At 39.4% G+C, this 15,701-nt stretch overlaps 2 protein-coding genes and 1 long non-coding RNA gene across 3 annotated transcripts in view; 1 reads left to right on the plus strand and 2 right to left on the minus strand.

The window, feature by feature from the left end:
* LOC127527195 (uncharacterized) overlaps positions 1-3,682 on the plus strand; it is a 42,301-nt gene extending 38,619 nt beyond the window's left edge. Inside the window, exon 2 of the long non-coding RNA XR_007934497.1 lies at positions 3,585-3,682. This is a non-coding gene — a long non-coding RNA (uncharacterized LOC127527195). The remainder of the gene's footprint in view (positions 1-3,584) is intronic.
* LOC114669683 (keratin, type II cytoskeletal cochleal-like) overlaps positions 1-15,701 on the minus strand; it is a gene marked incomplete at its 3' end in the record, with an annotated part of 137,214 nt that overhangs the window by 74,660 nt on the left and 46,853 nt on the right. Inside the window, exons 9-10 of the mRNA XM_051924782.1 lie at positions 5,097-5,144; positions 4,483-4,506 (exon numbers count right to left, since the gene is read on the minus strand). Of these exons, the coding sequence (XP_051780742.1) occupies positions 4,483-4,506; positions 5,097-5,144 (72 nt within the window). The remainder of the gene's footprint in view (positions 1-4,482; positions 4,507-5,096; positions 5,145-15,701) is intronic.
* Positions 6,732-7,254, minus strand: LOC114669684 (keratin, type II cytoskeletal cochleal-like). Its single transcript, XM_051925110.1, has 3 exons — positions 7,137-7,254; positions 6,860-7,046; positions 6,732-6,829 (listed from the first exon to the last, which is right to left on the minus strand). Exons 1-3 carry the CDS (start codon positions 7,212-7,214, stop codon positions 6,804-6,806), a joined length of 291 nt encoding a protein of 96 aa, XP_051781070.1. The 5' UTR covers positions 7,215-7,254; the 3' UTR covers positions 6,732-6,803.

Below are 15,701 nucleotides of genomic sequence, written 5' to 3' on the forward strand. Positions count from 1 at the left end.
GACATAACATGGAGAGGATTAGGAGAGATGGCAGCGGAACTTTTAATCATATTGTGTAATGCAATCTTGGAAAGTGAGATGATGCCTGAGGAGTGAAGCAGAAGTGTACTGGTACCGATTTCTAAGAAAAAGGGTGATATGCAGAGCTTTAGTAACTACAGAGGGATAAAATTGATCAGCCACAGCATGAAGTTACGGGAATGAATAATGGAAGCTTAGTTAAGAAGGGAGGTGATGATTAGTGAGCAGCAGTACGGTTTCATGCCGGGAAAGAGTGCCACAGCTGTGATGTTTGCTCGGGGGGTGTTGATGGAGAAGTATTGAGAAGGCCAGAAGGAGTTGCATTACATCTTTGTGGACCTGGAGAAAGCATATGACAGGGTGCTTCGAGAGGAGCTGTGGCATTGTATGAGGAAGTCGGGAGTGTCAGAGAAGTACAGTATGTAAGATTGGTACAGGATATGTACGAGGGAATTAGTGAGGTCTGCGGTAGGAGTGACAGAGGGCAGGATTATATGGAAACAGATAATCTGCTGTGGCGACACCTAACAGGAGCAGCTGAAAGAAGTACAAGAAAATAGGCATGTGCTTTTAATGGAAATAAAAATTATTAGTTTGAACGGATTAATAATTTGTTTCAGCTGATATATTTTTTGCCTGACACCTATGGAGCTACATACTAGATCAATTTCACTTAAATTGCATTTTAAAGAGGGACAACAGTTTTTGCCACACCAGCTCAGTTTATTACCTATAGCTGCTTCAACAATGTTCAGTTACATTTGTCTTACAATTACAGATAGAAAAATTCAATTGCTGTCAACACAAAAATGAAGGTAATCAAGCAGTATGAAGGAGGAACAAAAGAAAATGTGATCACATGTGACTGTAAGTTATCCCATTGTAACTGGTATTTACCACACGTGCAGTACTGCAGAGCTCTGGCTTTGAATCTGGTTAACCTCCAAAGTCTCTGTGTTGTGTCTCATAATGTGCCGCTTTTTGCAAACCACCACAAAGAGGTAAGGAAACCACACTGAACTCCATTATCTGTTAATGTTTAATACTAAGAGATAACGTCTGAGTGCCCAAACTCTGCTGGTACAATTCCTTTTCTCACAGTTAACACAATGAACACTGGGAGAGGCTCACACTGATGATGTAACATAACACAGGTGGTGTGTTTTTAATTTTTTTTTGCAAAGTGAGTGACATACTTGATAATTATCATTAAAACAACAATGAAGATTTTATTATAGACTAGCCAACCCGCAGCGTACTATACGCCGCATAATTATTTATTGATTGGTGAATACTTCCTGAACGACACAGTTGTCCAAATGGGGTGGGTTTGAGGATACAACTGTGAGTGAAAAGATGGAACTCTGGAGAGAACAACATACAATTGTCCGTGACTGAAAACTAGTTTTGGCAGATACAGGCATATCGTTTTGAAAGTTTGTCCCTGTGCCTTATTAATTGTCATTGCAAAGGCCAATCTAACAGGAAATTGTCTGCGTGTAAAAGTAAAAGGCAAATTTGAATCTGATGGGGCCAGGGATATCCGGGGAATAAGGACAGTTTGTGAGGTAGGAGCTGCGATAGTTTTACACTCCAGTACATTGCGGTGAATGCTGGTAACAGTCCGTCTAGTGCCATCACAGAGACTTCTTGCTGGCATGAGGTTTCTGAGAAGCATGACAACTGAACCAATTTTAATTTTGAGTTTATGCGGAGGCATGCCAGTGGGAGTAAGACTGTTAATAAATTCTTCGTGGAATGAAACTTGATCTGCGGGATCATCTCTGATGATGGAGGCAACGCTGGTGAAAGTTACTTCGTCGATAGGGATAAGTTTCAGTACTTCTTAATTACGGTGTAGTGAGTCTTCATTGTTGACGCTTATTATAGCTCGCATACTGAGTTGTTCCGGAGTCACAGTTGAGAAGTCGATGTCGCCATATAGTTGTTGAACGGGATCAGAAATAAAACAATGTGAAGGTAATGGACATGGGAAGAGTGTTAGAGTTGGTGGGCGGGGCTCTGTCGTGTGTGCATCTTGCTTCCCATGGACTTAGTAAATTATATATATAGATTTTAGGCACTTTGGCACACCAGCCTCTGCCATTTTCTGACTTTTTTTTTGGCCTTATATTTTGGTTTTGTTTGTGATCTGATATTTTGTAGTATAACACATTTTGAAAATCCATTGTTGTTTAGAAAATAAAAATTTTATGCTAAACAGGTGGGACAGCATTTTCATTTTTCATCCCGAACTCCACCTTTTTTGGCTTGTTATCAACTGTAATACCAGGGGATAAAGCTTAACTTTGAATTGCCTTCTTTTCCCTACTCTTTCACACAAGGAGTTTCTACTACAACAAGCTGGCTTGTATGACCCCTGCTGACAGGTTGATAAGCTTTCTGGAAGTCCTTTGTTTCCCGTGGCCATCGTGCCCTTCAGAACTCTTCTTGGCAGCACCCTTCAATTTGCACAGATTACCACACCCTGGGAGCACCTGATTACCCCCAATGGTGTGTAGAGATGTGCTTTAATACCCAAAGCAGACTTTATTTGTTGGAATAACTCATTATGTGTGTATAAATATACAATAGAATAGCACTATTACACTATAACTCTGTTTCTTGCTACAGTGTTGAATGGGCTGCATCTTCTCTTGTGACAGTTGGTTGTTCATAGCTTCAACAGGATGTGTAAAGTCAATTTTAATGTAATTGCCAAAAATGAAAATCAAATGTCTGTGCACTTGTCTTGATGTACGCACAAATGTCAAACAATACACCACCACATGTTTGGTCAATACTGTTTTATTGAATTACTTGCAATACAGAGCCAATCTGTTTCAGAGGGCAGTTGTTTGGGTTTCATCTTCAGCTATTCCTCACTAATAATAAATCAGGATTATTTTAGATGGCTTATTAGTAGCAGAGCATTCAAAACAAAGAAGTATACATAATCTTATGAATGATAAACACAAAGGATGAAGAGCAAGTAACTCTCCTGGAACAATAGCCCTAGCTAATCCTGAGTGGACAATTCATGTTAAGAACGACACGATGCCCACTTTCAGCATCCCTCAAGGTGTCAAACAGGCTGCTTCCTTGTTCTCTGAGGAAACATTCAGAAGTCCCTGAGAATTATGTCACTCGATGACCCAGCCAGTGTCTATACACACACTTCATCTACTTGATCTCATTGGTTCTTTGTAGTCTAGCATGTGGTAACTCCTTGGAGTCTCCCTTGGGCAGAGTCATAGTCTTAGTAGCACCTGATAAAACATTTGTTATTTTTGCAATGAATACAAAACTATTTTGTTGGGAATGCTCAATAAGGTTGTACTTTTCTTATAACAGAATACAAGTTAAATTGTTTACTTATTTTACTATACAGTAAAGTAGTGAAGTATTGGAGTGTGCTGATATGTAATCAAGTGTGTTCTCTGCAGATCCTGGCCTATTTCTTGAAATGAGGAAAAGCTTGACAAAAATATCTGTTTGCTCACAGGTTATGGATAGAAACTGAGCAAGTTGGCACTTTTACTTAGGGGCTGGGAGATACAAAGAGTGGAAAGTTCTACATATTCATGGATTGTAGTCCTGAAAGTGTACAGACCAGGTTCACTTGATCAGATGTGGAATGTGGATGGCAGCAGGAACTAAACCAGAAAACTAAGTATGTGGGACTTGTCCTTATCTTTAGGAAATTCTGTTTAGTGCTCTGCCGTGAAAGCCTGCTTTATAAATGTGGAGAGGACCTTTAATTATGGTCAATGCTTATATTGGTCTGATCTTCTGTTGTAGTGTTCCTAATTGTTTAGTTAGCTGCATTATCTGTTAACACGGCCTTTTTAAGGATAACAAAGTTTTTTTTTCATTTAATACTAAATAACCTTTCTAAATCACATCTTACTGTGTCATATATCTGGTGTTTTCCAGTAGAAACAAAGTCTGTTTTTGGGTGGGTGAGCTTATAAGAAAAACTAATAAAAGGTAAAAGCTTTCAGAAAGCATTCAGGTTGTTGCACTTGTTGAGTGGTACCCTTTGATGAAAGAGGAAGCTTGCAGAACCAAAGGGAAAGAAACTCATTCTTTTTTAAATGCGTCTTGTCATTTGAGTCATACTGCTTGAGGAGCTCCTTATGCGTCCCCCAGACATGCCTCCGCCTGAGACGCCACTGCTACCACTACGTGATGTGGCAAATCCTCCTCCTCCTCCTCCTCCAAATCCTCCTCCTCCTCCTCCACCTCCAAATCCTCCTCCTCCAAATCCTCCTCCCATTGCTGCACCTGCAAATCCTCCTCCTCCAAATCCTCCTCCTCCTCCTCCATATCCTACTCCTCCTCCAGTTCCATATCCTCCTCCCACTGCTGCACCTCCAAATCCTCCTCCTCCAAATCCTCCTCCTCCTCCTCCATATCCTACTCCTCCTCCAGTTCCATATCCTCCTCCCATTGTTGCACTTCCAAATCCTCCTCCTCCTGCTCCTCCACCTATAAAAATGAAGAGGACACAGTTAAGTCATATTACAACTTCAAAGCTTCAGTTTTAGCATGGTTCTTTCTGTATTCACTAAAATAATGGTGATAATGTACTCTTAAAAAAAAAAAAAAACAATTTACAATTCAATGGTCAATGCTTATATTGGGCTGATCTTCTGTTGTTGTGTTCCTAATTGTTTAGTAAGCTCCATTATCTTTTAACACGGCCTTTTCTAAGGATGACTTAGGTTTTTTTCATCTAATACTACATAACCTTTCTAAATCACATCTCACTGTGTCATATCTGGTGTTCTTTAGCAGAAACTCTGCTTTTGGGTAGTTGAACTTAAAAGACAAACAAATACAAAGAAAAAGCTTTCAGAAAGCATTCAGGTTGTTGCACTTGTTGAGTTGATGAAAGAGGAAACTTGCAAAATCAAAGGGAAAGAAACTCATTCTGTTTTAAATGCGTCTTGTCATTTGAGTCGTACTGCTTGAGGAGCTTGTAATGCTAGACATGCCTCCGACTGAGGTGCCACCGCCACCACTACGTGATATGGCACTGCTGAATCCTGCACCTCCAAATCCTCCATTACCTCCAAATCCTCCACCAACAATTCCTCCTCCTGCTCCGAAACCTCCACCTATAAAAATAAATTGGACATAGTTGTCATATTACAGCTTCAGTGCCTCAGTGTGTTTCTTCCAGTATTCACTAAAATAATGAAGATAATCTACTCAAAAAAAAAAAAAAATAGAATTTCATTGAACTCTACTGCTTACCAGATGAAGCGCTAGTAGAAGATGTCTGAACGTGGACTGCTGTGACTGCACCTCCTCCTGAACTGAGCCTGGCAGAAAAACAGACAGATTTAAGCCTCAGTATTACAATCTTTTGATGCTTTCTAAGTTTATCTTGATCATATCATATTTATTTTACTTTTTTTCTCTATTTTAAATGAGGTGCTACTACTTTCATGGCTGTTGTCTCACTAAAAATACTGTGACTCTCTCCACAGTGACAGGTGAGTTACTCTCATACCTGCTCTCCTCGCCTTCCAATAGTTTCCTGTAGGTGGCGATCTCAATGTCCAGGGCCAGCTTGACATTCATCAGCTCCTGGTATTCACGGACCTGCAGGGCCATATCTTGTTTGGCTTTCTGCAAGGCGGCCTCCAGATCAGCGATGCGGGCCTTTGCATCTTTCACTGCCAGCTCTCCACGTTCCTCTGCTTCAGTGATTGCAGTCTCCAAGTTTGCCCTCTTGACAGGATAAAAACAATTTAACGATGTTTAAATTGGTAACAATTATGAAGTGAGGTTTTGGACTATATCTAATAATCCTGTAAACCACTGGAGTCGAACTCCAGTCCGGTTCGGCCGCAGTGGCTGCAGGTTTTCATTCTAACCATCTTCTTCATCAGTAACCTGTTTTTGCTGCTAATTAACTTCTTTTTCCCTTAATTGTAATTAACTTGACTCAGACCACTTAGTTGTCTCTTTTTCTTTAATTAGCAGCCATACAATAATGAGACACAAAACCAGCTGCCACAGACCAGCATTCTTGCGCCCACCACACAATATCTGAAAATAAAGAAAGTTGGAGGTCTCAATAAGGTTGATCTCTCAGGTCACCAATATATTTTGACAGTGGTCTTAGAAGAATAAATTAACAGTTTTGGAAATGTCTGCTGTGGCAGAATGAGAGCAGCAACAAGCTGTGGAATTAAATAACTGCTTTAATTACAAGCAAGAATCAGCTTCTCATTAAGAGACTGGGTGGAAGGAAATTGGTTGGAGATTGAAATCCCAGTTTAGCTGGACATCTGTTAGCTCGTTTCACGTCTCATTTCTGTTTGGCTGCCATTTAATGAAGAAAGGAATAAATTCAGAGGACTGAATCCTTAAAAACAGACTATTAAAATGAAAGGAAAAGGAAGTGAATTAGCAGTGAAAACTGGTCACTGATTAGGAAAAGTGTTAGAATGAAAACCTGCAGCCACTGCGGCCCACCAGGACTGGAGCTTAGACACCCCGATGTAAATTGTGATTCTTAGTCACAGGGCATCAAGACGCAGAAAACCTTTCTGTGTGTTATACATGTTTATATAAAATGGTAGAATGAGAACTTAATGGCTTACCTGTCCCTTGAGTGCTTCAATTTCAGCTGTCAGTCTGTTGATGAAACGGTTCAGGTCTGAAATTTCAGATTTGGTGTCTTTCAGATCATCATCGTATTTTACAGCTGACGATGTCATCTCTTCATACTACAAGAATGGTAAAAGTCTTAAGATGTTTTTATGTTAATATGTGAATCGCTTCTCTATTCCTCTGTCATGTCTGGGTCTAATAATAATACGGCACATTTCTCCTTTGCTTACCTTCTGCATGTACCAGGTCTCAGCCTCTGCTCGGCTACGGTTGGCAATGTCTTCATACTGAGCGCGCACTTCTGCCACGATGGCATTCAGATCGAGATTGCGGCTGTTATCCAACTCTAGAATCACTGAGGTGTCTTTAACCTGATTCTGTAATTCAGTGAGCTCCTGTGATTACAAACCAGAGGAAACATCAACAACTTGCGATGTCTCAGTGTTCAATTATGTCATATCATTGTGACAAATTAAGAAGATTACCGTATCATAGAGGGCACGCAAAAAGTTAATCTCATCTTGAAGTGCCTCGACCTTGGCCTCCAGTTCAACCTTGTTCATGTAAGCACCATCAACATCCTAGAGACAAGAAAGTGGCATGTAAATGCTGCAACTGTGAACTGTTTGGCATCAACTTACAGTATTACCTGAATCTGAGTGGCATGGAGTATTTTTCCAAATGTAATTTTGACAAATTCCATGATCCTATGCTATTTAAATAGGCTCTGAACATTCTGAATGACATTTTATTTGTTAAAATGCATATTTTTACCTTTTTCAGCAGGACAAAATCATTTTCCACTGTAGCCCTTTTGTTGATTTCATCTTCATACCTGAGTAAAAATCAAAGTATTTCGTCAGTTCGCCATTAACTGCCTAAGTGCACAGAGTCTGTGTGGATGTTTTATGGGTTCGACCAGCTGGGATGAGATCCCGTGGAACACCCAGGACTTGCTGGGAGGATTATATCTCCCATACAGCCTGGGAACGTGTTGGGATCCCACAGTATGAGTTAGCAGATGTGGCTGGGGAAGGGGAAGTATGGGCCTCACTGTTATGACTGTTGACCCAGGTGACCTGGCTTCAGAAGAGCAGTGGAGAATAAATGAATGAATGTTTTATAATTATATTCGTGCCCATTTAATATATATTGCTTTATCTCAGTTTCTCATGACCCTGAATGGACTTAAACAGTAATAAAAAAATTAATGACTGAATGACTGAATCAATCAATCAGTTAATTATATTTAAAATGTATTTAAGTTTTCCAAGAATATAATATTTAAAAAAATTACAGCTTTTTAAAAATTGCTTCTGTTCAGTTTAGCCTATCAAAATAGCAGGCAGAATTCAACTGCAGGTGGGATGGCCGTTCATTAAAGGACCTGGTCATGTACAGACCCACGCTTACACTGACTGGCCAAATTAGTGTCAACAGTTAACTTCATGTGCATTACTTTGGGATTTGAGGGTTAACTATACCACCCATACCCTTGATTATTTGACAGTCGATATTTTATGTTAATACTCTCCCTGTACACTATCCATCCATCCATTTTCCAACCCGCTGAATCCGAACACAGGGTCACAGGGGTCTGCTGGAGCCAATCCCAGCCAACACAGGGCACAAGGCAGGGAACCAATCCCGGGCAGTGTACCAACCCACCGCGGGACACACACAAACACACCCACACACCAAGCACACACTAGGGCCAATTTAGAATCACCAATCCACCTAACCTGCATGTCTTTGGACTGAGGGAGGAAACCGGAGCGCCCGGAGGAAACCCAAGCAGACACGGAGAGAACATGCAAACTCCACGCAGGTTGGACCCGGGAAGCGAACCCGGGTCTCCTAACTGCAAGGCAGCAGCGCTACCACTGCGCCACCGTGCCGCCCCCCCTGTACATTAGCTATTAGTTAATATAGGGTTGAAAGAAAGAGACTGTTAGAGACAGAGGATGATCAGTGGGCCAGAATGGTCAGACCGTGGTGGGTATTTTAGCCAGTACATCGAGAACACCCTACTCTTTTCAATAGATGCCCAGGGATGCCCCCTGCTGTCCTCACCAACACCTTTTCCAGCAGCAACCCAAGATTCTCCTACTTATTCTCCCATCCTAAACACGCTCAGCTTCAGGTGGATTTTATATTTTTCTACGTGACAATAGTGTTGATTGATTATGTGTTGCTTTTCTTCTCAGATACTCTACTCCATGTCCCAGTGTTATTCCACTCCAGTGTTATTCATTGGGTGGAGACTCCATGAGTCTGAAGCTGGCACATTACACTTTCAGCATTACTGACATTTACTGACATTTCCACTTTCCCTTGCACTGTACTGTACTGTACTTTTTTTAAAAAGCAGTCTCCCTTTTCCCACTTTGTTCTTTTGTACTCATAAATGACTGATGCTTTATTTATTTCTGTAATTTTATTATAGCTGGAATCTTATGCAAATGCTTTTAGTCTGTATTCCATGAACAGATGAATACAGTGAATTGAATTAATTCAAAAAATAATTTTTGAATTGTTTCTTTCCTCACTGAACCCCATTACAATGGACTTTACAGGTATATTTCATATTTCTCATATGTCTATAGCACTGGCAGGTTAAGTTCCTCAGTCAGAGTTACATAAGTTTTGTATTATTTTTACACTGAAGACAATGTTCATCTTACAAACAGCTGATGTTGGTGGTTGCAAGGCTGTAGACAGTTCTGGCTGCACTGGGTGAAACGCAGAAGCCAGCAATTGTAGAGCTTACCCTTGCAAACCCCTCCATTGGGCCCAATTTAAGTTCACAAGGTAATACATAGATTTTAAAAACTGTTTTCAGGGGGATTTAGATGGTCTCACAAATGTGTTAACTTGAGTGGCAGTCAGTGCTCTCGGCTACACTTTCTCCTTCAGCCACATGGCGCTATGTGTAGTTGTGCAGCTACTTTCATGCCTGCCATGTGACATTATCTGCATTTGTAAAGTTACATGTGGGTGGCTTGGAATTTGTCACCCCATCTCATCCTATTTGCCACATAAAATCTGCCAAAGAACTTCTGTGTTTACCTCCCTGAAATGATCAGTTCATTAAATGCTGCATAATCTCCGAAATATTAAGTTATTACTAGGGGGCTGTGCCCCCTGCTTATTTTGCTTGCCAACCTCAGGGCAGGTGCTATGCGCCAGCCACTTTGTGGCTCTGCTGCTCACGTATGGGTAAGCAGATGTGTTGCCAGGTCCATCTATGAAGAATAACCTCTGATGAATTTCGCTGAGAATACTTTTTTGAATTGTGTCGACAACTGCTCTTTGATCATGGTTTAATTGTGAATACATTTCCCGATCTAATATTCCGTGGTCTTCCACAGTTAAATCTTCATCTGCTGTTATGTCTTTCTCTACCTCACATTCGTCTGTTTCTTCTGGAAGGCCAAATTGCTGTATTATTAAATCTTCTGCTCCTCACAATACTTTGATGATCGAAACAGCCATTTGTTCATTAGACTTTTCAGATAATGGTCCTTTGATCGCTTCCCATAATTTTGAAGCATCAACTTCACCCGTAATAATTCAGTACACGAAGAAGTGTCTTAATTTGTCAGGCATCATTACAGAAGTGGCATCAGACATCATTTCGAACATATAATTGTCTGATTTACATAATCTAGCTGCTCGTGACGCTTCTTGTACTGTACTTAGTACCAGCTATAGTTAGAACATGTTTATATGATGTTGCTCCTTTCAATTCACGTAACAACAATTTTAAATGAAACCGTTCAACATCTTTTGGTGATATATTTAATCAAGCAACTTTTGTGCAATTCATTTTTCTTGGATGCCACACTCCTTTTTTGTTTCTGCCACGTGTAATGTGGAGGAATTTACGGATACGTATATGCTTTTGCATTTATGTCAGTTTTATTAAGTTCTAAATAAGCCAAAAATGTTGTATTGTTAGTTTTCGCTACCAGTAAAGCTTCAGCTTCTTCACCGTCTTTAAATTGAATCCTATTCTGACCTGGTAAATGAATTGGTAATAATTCAACAGAATGACTTTGACCGTGCATTGGCAATTCCATTAAATGCTTTCTATTGCACTGACGTACCGAGTATCTAAATATGCTTGAACTTCGTCCTGAGACAGTTCTTTGGATAAAGTTACGTGTACTCTATCATGCGCTTTATGAAAGTAAATTGTAGATGTACTTAATCCTCATAACCGATGCACAATACTCAATATTAATATGACAATCAAATCGTTTGAGCAAATAGGGGTTATACGGTATAATCATTGAATTATAGATCTTCACAATTTTACAATCTTAATTTTCGTGATAAGTGTGTTGTTCGTGACGATTATCTCTACGGCGACTATCAGGAAAGCCAGTCTTAGTCATATCTGTTGAATTAACGAAAGCTTTAGGAAATTTCTGTAAACACTTTTTTTGTTTTGAGTCACAACATACTGAATCTTTTAAATGAAGTCCATGAGACATGTGTTTAATGACTTTGACAAACCGATCCACATCTTCAGCAGGTAATAATTTATTTTGCAAAGTAACCAATAAATGCCCAAGTAATTGATAATGTCCAAATAATAAGTATTCTTTTATTGGAAACTTAAAGTGAGGAAAATGTAAAAATTTATAAGAGCTGAGAGTGCAAGTACTGTGTCTGACAAAAGCATTCACATGAATGAGACGTGAGAGGACCGGTAACTGAAAAGGGTTGACAGGAGGGCAGGACCCACTTGAAAAAATCTCTTGGATAGAGTCTCGTCTCGTCTCATCTCAAGATGTCCTTTTATAACAGAGAGAGATATTTTAGAATGAGTTTCTCTTTGTTCTGTTTAGTGGAACTGTTAACGTGTCATTACATCATTACTGTTCGTAGGCTTTGAACCAGTCTAATACTTAGGTAGTATAAGTTTTTTTCACATAAGTTATGGTGCTTTGATGCTCAGTTTTTACAGTGTGAAGACTTTTATTGTAACGCATTAACTGTTTATGACGAATTCCAAAATTACTATTTTTAAGATGAAATTCCACATTACTTTTTAAATGTGGCTGTGGCCATGTTGAAAAAAAGTATGTGTTTTGTTGTGACTAACGTACTTGTAGTGGACTGATTGTGCTTTATGATCTTCAGTTGATATTGTGAAAATAATGTGTTGATTACTTTACCAATAAAACTACAGCAAGTAGCCAACACTGCTTGAATTAGTTGACCCCTTTTAATAATATTAATGATGATGATTGATACTTAATTGATCCCTGAGGGGAGATTTCACATTACCTTTGGGAGTCTTTCTTATTTTACCTCATTATTTAATATTCAGGTATATCTCACATATATTCATTGTAAAGCTACTACTTATTTCCCTATTCTAGTATTAAACCATCATCAGCTTCTTCTTGTCGTCCTGTACCTTCATCTGCTCTCATATTAGAGCCATTTGGACACATATCATCCTCTATATCTGCAACCTCAAACTAATTTAAATCACCTCCACTCCATCTTATCTTTTGCTTGCACAGTAATTCTTTTTCTTATTGTACTGAGATAAAATGTATAAGTTTGGAGCGTACGGTGCATTTTATGAGCTGATCATTTTGGGGTGAAAAGAAGGAGTGCTTTGGCAGATCAACTAAAATTGAACTCCGCATGTCAAGTGGGAGTGGACATACTTGATGGGTAGGATGAAGTTTTCAAAATAAATGTTTGTCACACATGAAGTTGTCAAAATAAAAGATTGTTATGAATTCTCTGAAGTTTTCACAAGTTAGGCTACATTTAATAGGGAAAATAGAATACACATACAAGACTACGAACAGGCAGACTAAGAGCCACACAATTTTACAAAGGCCAGCTTGGATGTTTCCAATTAAATTTGACAATAAAGTTAAGCCCAGCAGATGACCAGATAGGATCGGGTGGTGGAAGTTATTGCAAACCTTATCTTGTGAAGGCATAAATCTGTTCTCTCTCGTTTAAGAACTGCAGTGTCTCTGACCGCAAGGGCCTACAATGGAGAGTGCACACAGCAGGAAAGATCATTGGGACCTTTCTACCGTCCATTAAAGACATTTTATCAAGCGTTGTACTTGCAAAGCCCATGGCATTCTGAAGGATTGCCTGCACCATTCCCACAGTCTCTTTGTCCTACTTCCATCTGGCAGAAAGTATCGTAGCATTCAAACCACTTCTGCCAGCTTCCGTAGTTCCTCCCTCTTGACATTGCCTGTCCTACTCAACATTCACCCCCCTAGCTGCTGCAGTATCCTTCTTCACCTAACTAACTATACAAACAATGATGTTACATGGGTGGGTCTGAGCTCTGCAATCTGCCCCCCCCCCCCCCCCCCCCCCCCCGAGGAGTGTGACAGTTTGTTCACTCTTGAGATTTGTATTCGAAATTTCCAGAAGCTCAGGCATACTTTTAAGAAGGCAAAGGATAATCCACACGTGTGAAATGAAAAATGTAATTTTTATGAGTTATTTTTGACAGCAATCTCACTCCATACTACTTCCTCCTGCATTTACTCATTAGTTTCATTCTTGTTGTATCTCTGTCTAATGCTCATGTACCTTCCTATTGGAGTACAATAAGTTGCACTTATGTTGTTAACCCTTTATATTCAAAATACATAATCAGCATTTTCACATTCAGCATTGCCTGCCTTATTTAAATTGCTCTAATTTCGTGAACTCACTTGTTCTTGAAGTCTTCCACCAAGCCTTGCATGTTTTTCAAATCTCCATCCAGCCTAATTTTCTCATTGTTCAAGCCGTCCAGCTGCAGACGCAGATTGGCAATGTAGGCTTCAAACATGGGCTCAATATTTGATCTTACACCACCTGGACCACTACCACTTTGCTCTTGCAGGAGGTTCCATTTGGTCTCCAGCATCTTGTTCTGCTGCTCCAGGAAGCGGACCTGCAGGTAGGTGCAAATAAGAAACGAAGCTGAGTGGACTGAGCATTAACATATTAATTATATGTGCTAATATCATTATAAGGTTGCCAGATTACATTTTGAGAATACAGTGTTGAAGAGCATTTATCCTTTCTTTATACTGGTGTGCATTGAACATCACAGTAACGCCATCTTGATTCTCCTCATCTTTGCAGTTCTCTCATTGTAAAGCACTGCCATTGAAAGCCACGCCTTAGCTGATCTCGTTCTGACACCTTCTTCAGGTGTGATTGGTTAGCAGAAGGGTGTGGAAGGACAAGTAGATCCCTTTTACATATCAGCAGTCATTGTTATTTCTTTTCAATGGCAAGTAAAAAAAAAAAATCAACTCTACTTAGATTATAGATTTATGTTGGTTCAAGAATCTGTAGACTTGATAATGTGACTCCAATTTTTCTAATGTAAATCCATGATTATGTTTATTTATGTGGAAATAAAATTGTATACAAATTGTCAAAATATGTTAGAGCCCTGTGTACAACCAAATCCTAATTATACCACATAGCTGGAGGAACTCAGAAGAGGTACTTTATATTGTTATTGGCAGCAGCAGAACATTGGGGGTGTTTGCTGCAGTGCCCCCAAATCTGACGCTGTATCCCTTCTTGTGCAATAGAAAACTGAAATGCAACTCCCATAAATGTTTGACAGCCCGAGGCTATGACTATAGGTGACATTTTTAATAAACGCCAGCATTGCTGCTACAAGTGCCATTCAGACAGAAGTAACCGTTTTGCTTTTTATTCTTTATTAGTTAAAGTGCTGCCTTCTTTCAGCTCGCTAATAAGAACATCCAATCCTTAAAAATTATACCTTTAACACATCTCTGCAGCATTTACACAACAGTTCGGTTCAAATATATTTCAAAAGCACAATTATGTCTTACTTATAAAGGCATCATTAAAGCAAAGATAAGTTAAAAGCCATCTTTGCGGCATGCTTCATTATCGACTGCCATTCAAATTTAAGGTACCCTTTTTACGGCTGAGCCTCTTTGAATTTTACGACAGGATTTGGGGGATGTGTGTTTTAAACCAGTCTGGCAAGTGTTTCTTTGCTAAAGTCATTTCTACCCCCGCAAATGGGCTAAGGTGTACTTTAACATATGGTTTGGGGGCAGGTGTTAAGATGTTCTATTTCCCCCATTGGTCTGAAGTATGGCTGTTTGGAATTGGCTTGTCTTACAGGCCATTAAGTACCATGATGTCCTATTGGCTTGAGGGGTTTGGACAGCACATCTATAAATGTATGTGTTTAACCTCACACTCTCTCTCTTACCAACCAACATATGATGAAGAAGCATCTTTCTTGCTATCCTGTGATGAAGAGCACAGCTCAGCAGCCATTTTGAACAGACATGTGGCTGAAAGCTGAGCACCAATGATGCCTTAACTAGAGACATTTAAGTAACCAGAAGACTGTGTGCCACCTGAACTACATATCATCATTTAATCAGGTTGTATGGTTGCCAATATAACAATGTACTTTGCATTTTGTTATTATTTATGAATATTATCAATAATACTAATACATTGTTTAAACTGTAACTTAACTTCTGCTTGTCTTTTACTGCATCTAATTGCCTGAGGTTATAGATATAGAAGGGAAGGTGGGGATAAGTTATATACAATAATACCTTATAAACAGTGGTAAGTCTGTGAGATTAGGCATGCTAAGGCTACATATTAATAATACAATAGAGGAAAGCAGAGCAATATATATTACTCTACCAAGACAAAACAGGTACAAATAGCCTGGCATGCTTGCCTTCTTCACATTTCAAAACTGGCACAACTAGAAATGTTCCCAACAGATAATGTTTGAAAACAAATGCCAATAAAATTAATTTCTTGATCTTTTGTGCTATGGTTAAATGTTCAAACTATTCAATTCAAAATCTTGATGTGTTAGCTTAAAACATTTAATTTCTTGTATCTTTACAAGTGCTTATCCTTTATTAATTGGCTAGACTTACCTTGTCAATGAAGGAGGCAAAGCGATTGTTGAGGATCTTGATCTGTTCCTTTTCCTGGGCTCGTACTTGCTGAATGTTGGGATCAATTTCCAGGTT

This window comes from Erpetoichthys calabaricus, chromosome 3 (genome assembly GCF_900747795.2).
Source record: "Erpetoichthys calabaricus chromosome 3, fErpCal1.3, whole genome shotgun sequence".
NCBI classification, from domain to species: domain Eukaryota; kingdom Metazoa; phylum Chordata; class Cladistia; order Polypteriformes; family Polypteridae; genus Erpetoichthys; species Erpetoichthys calabaricus.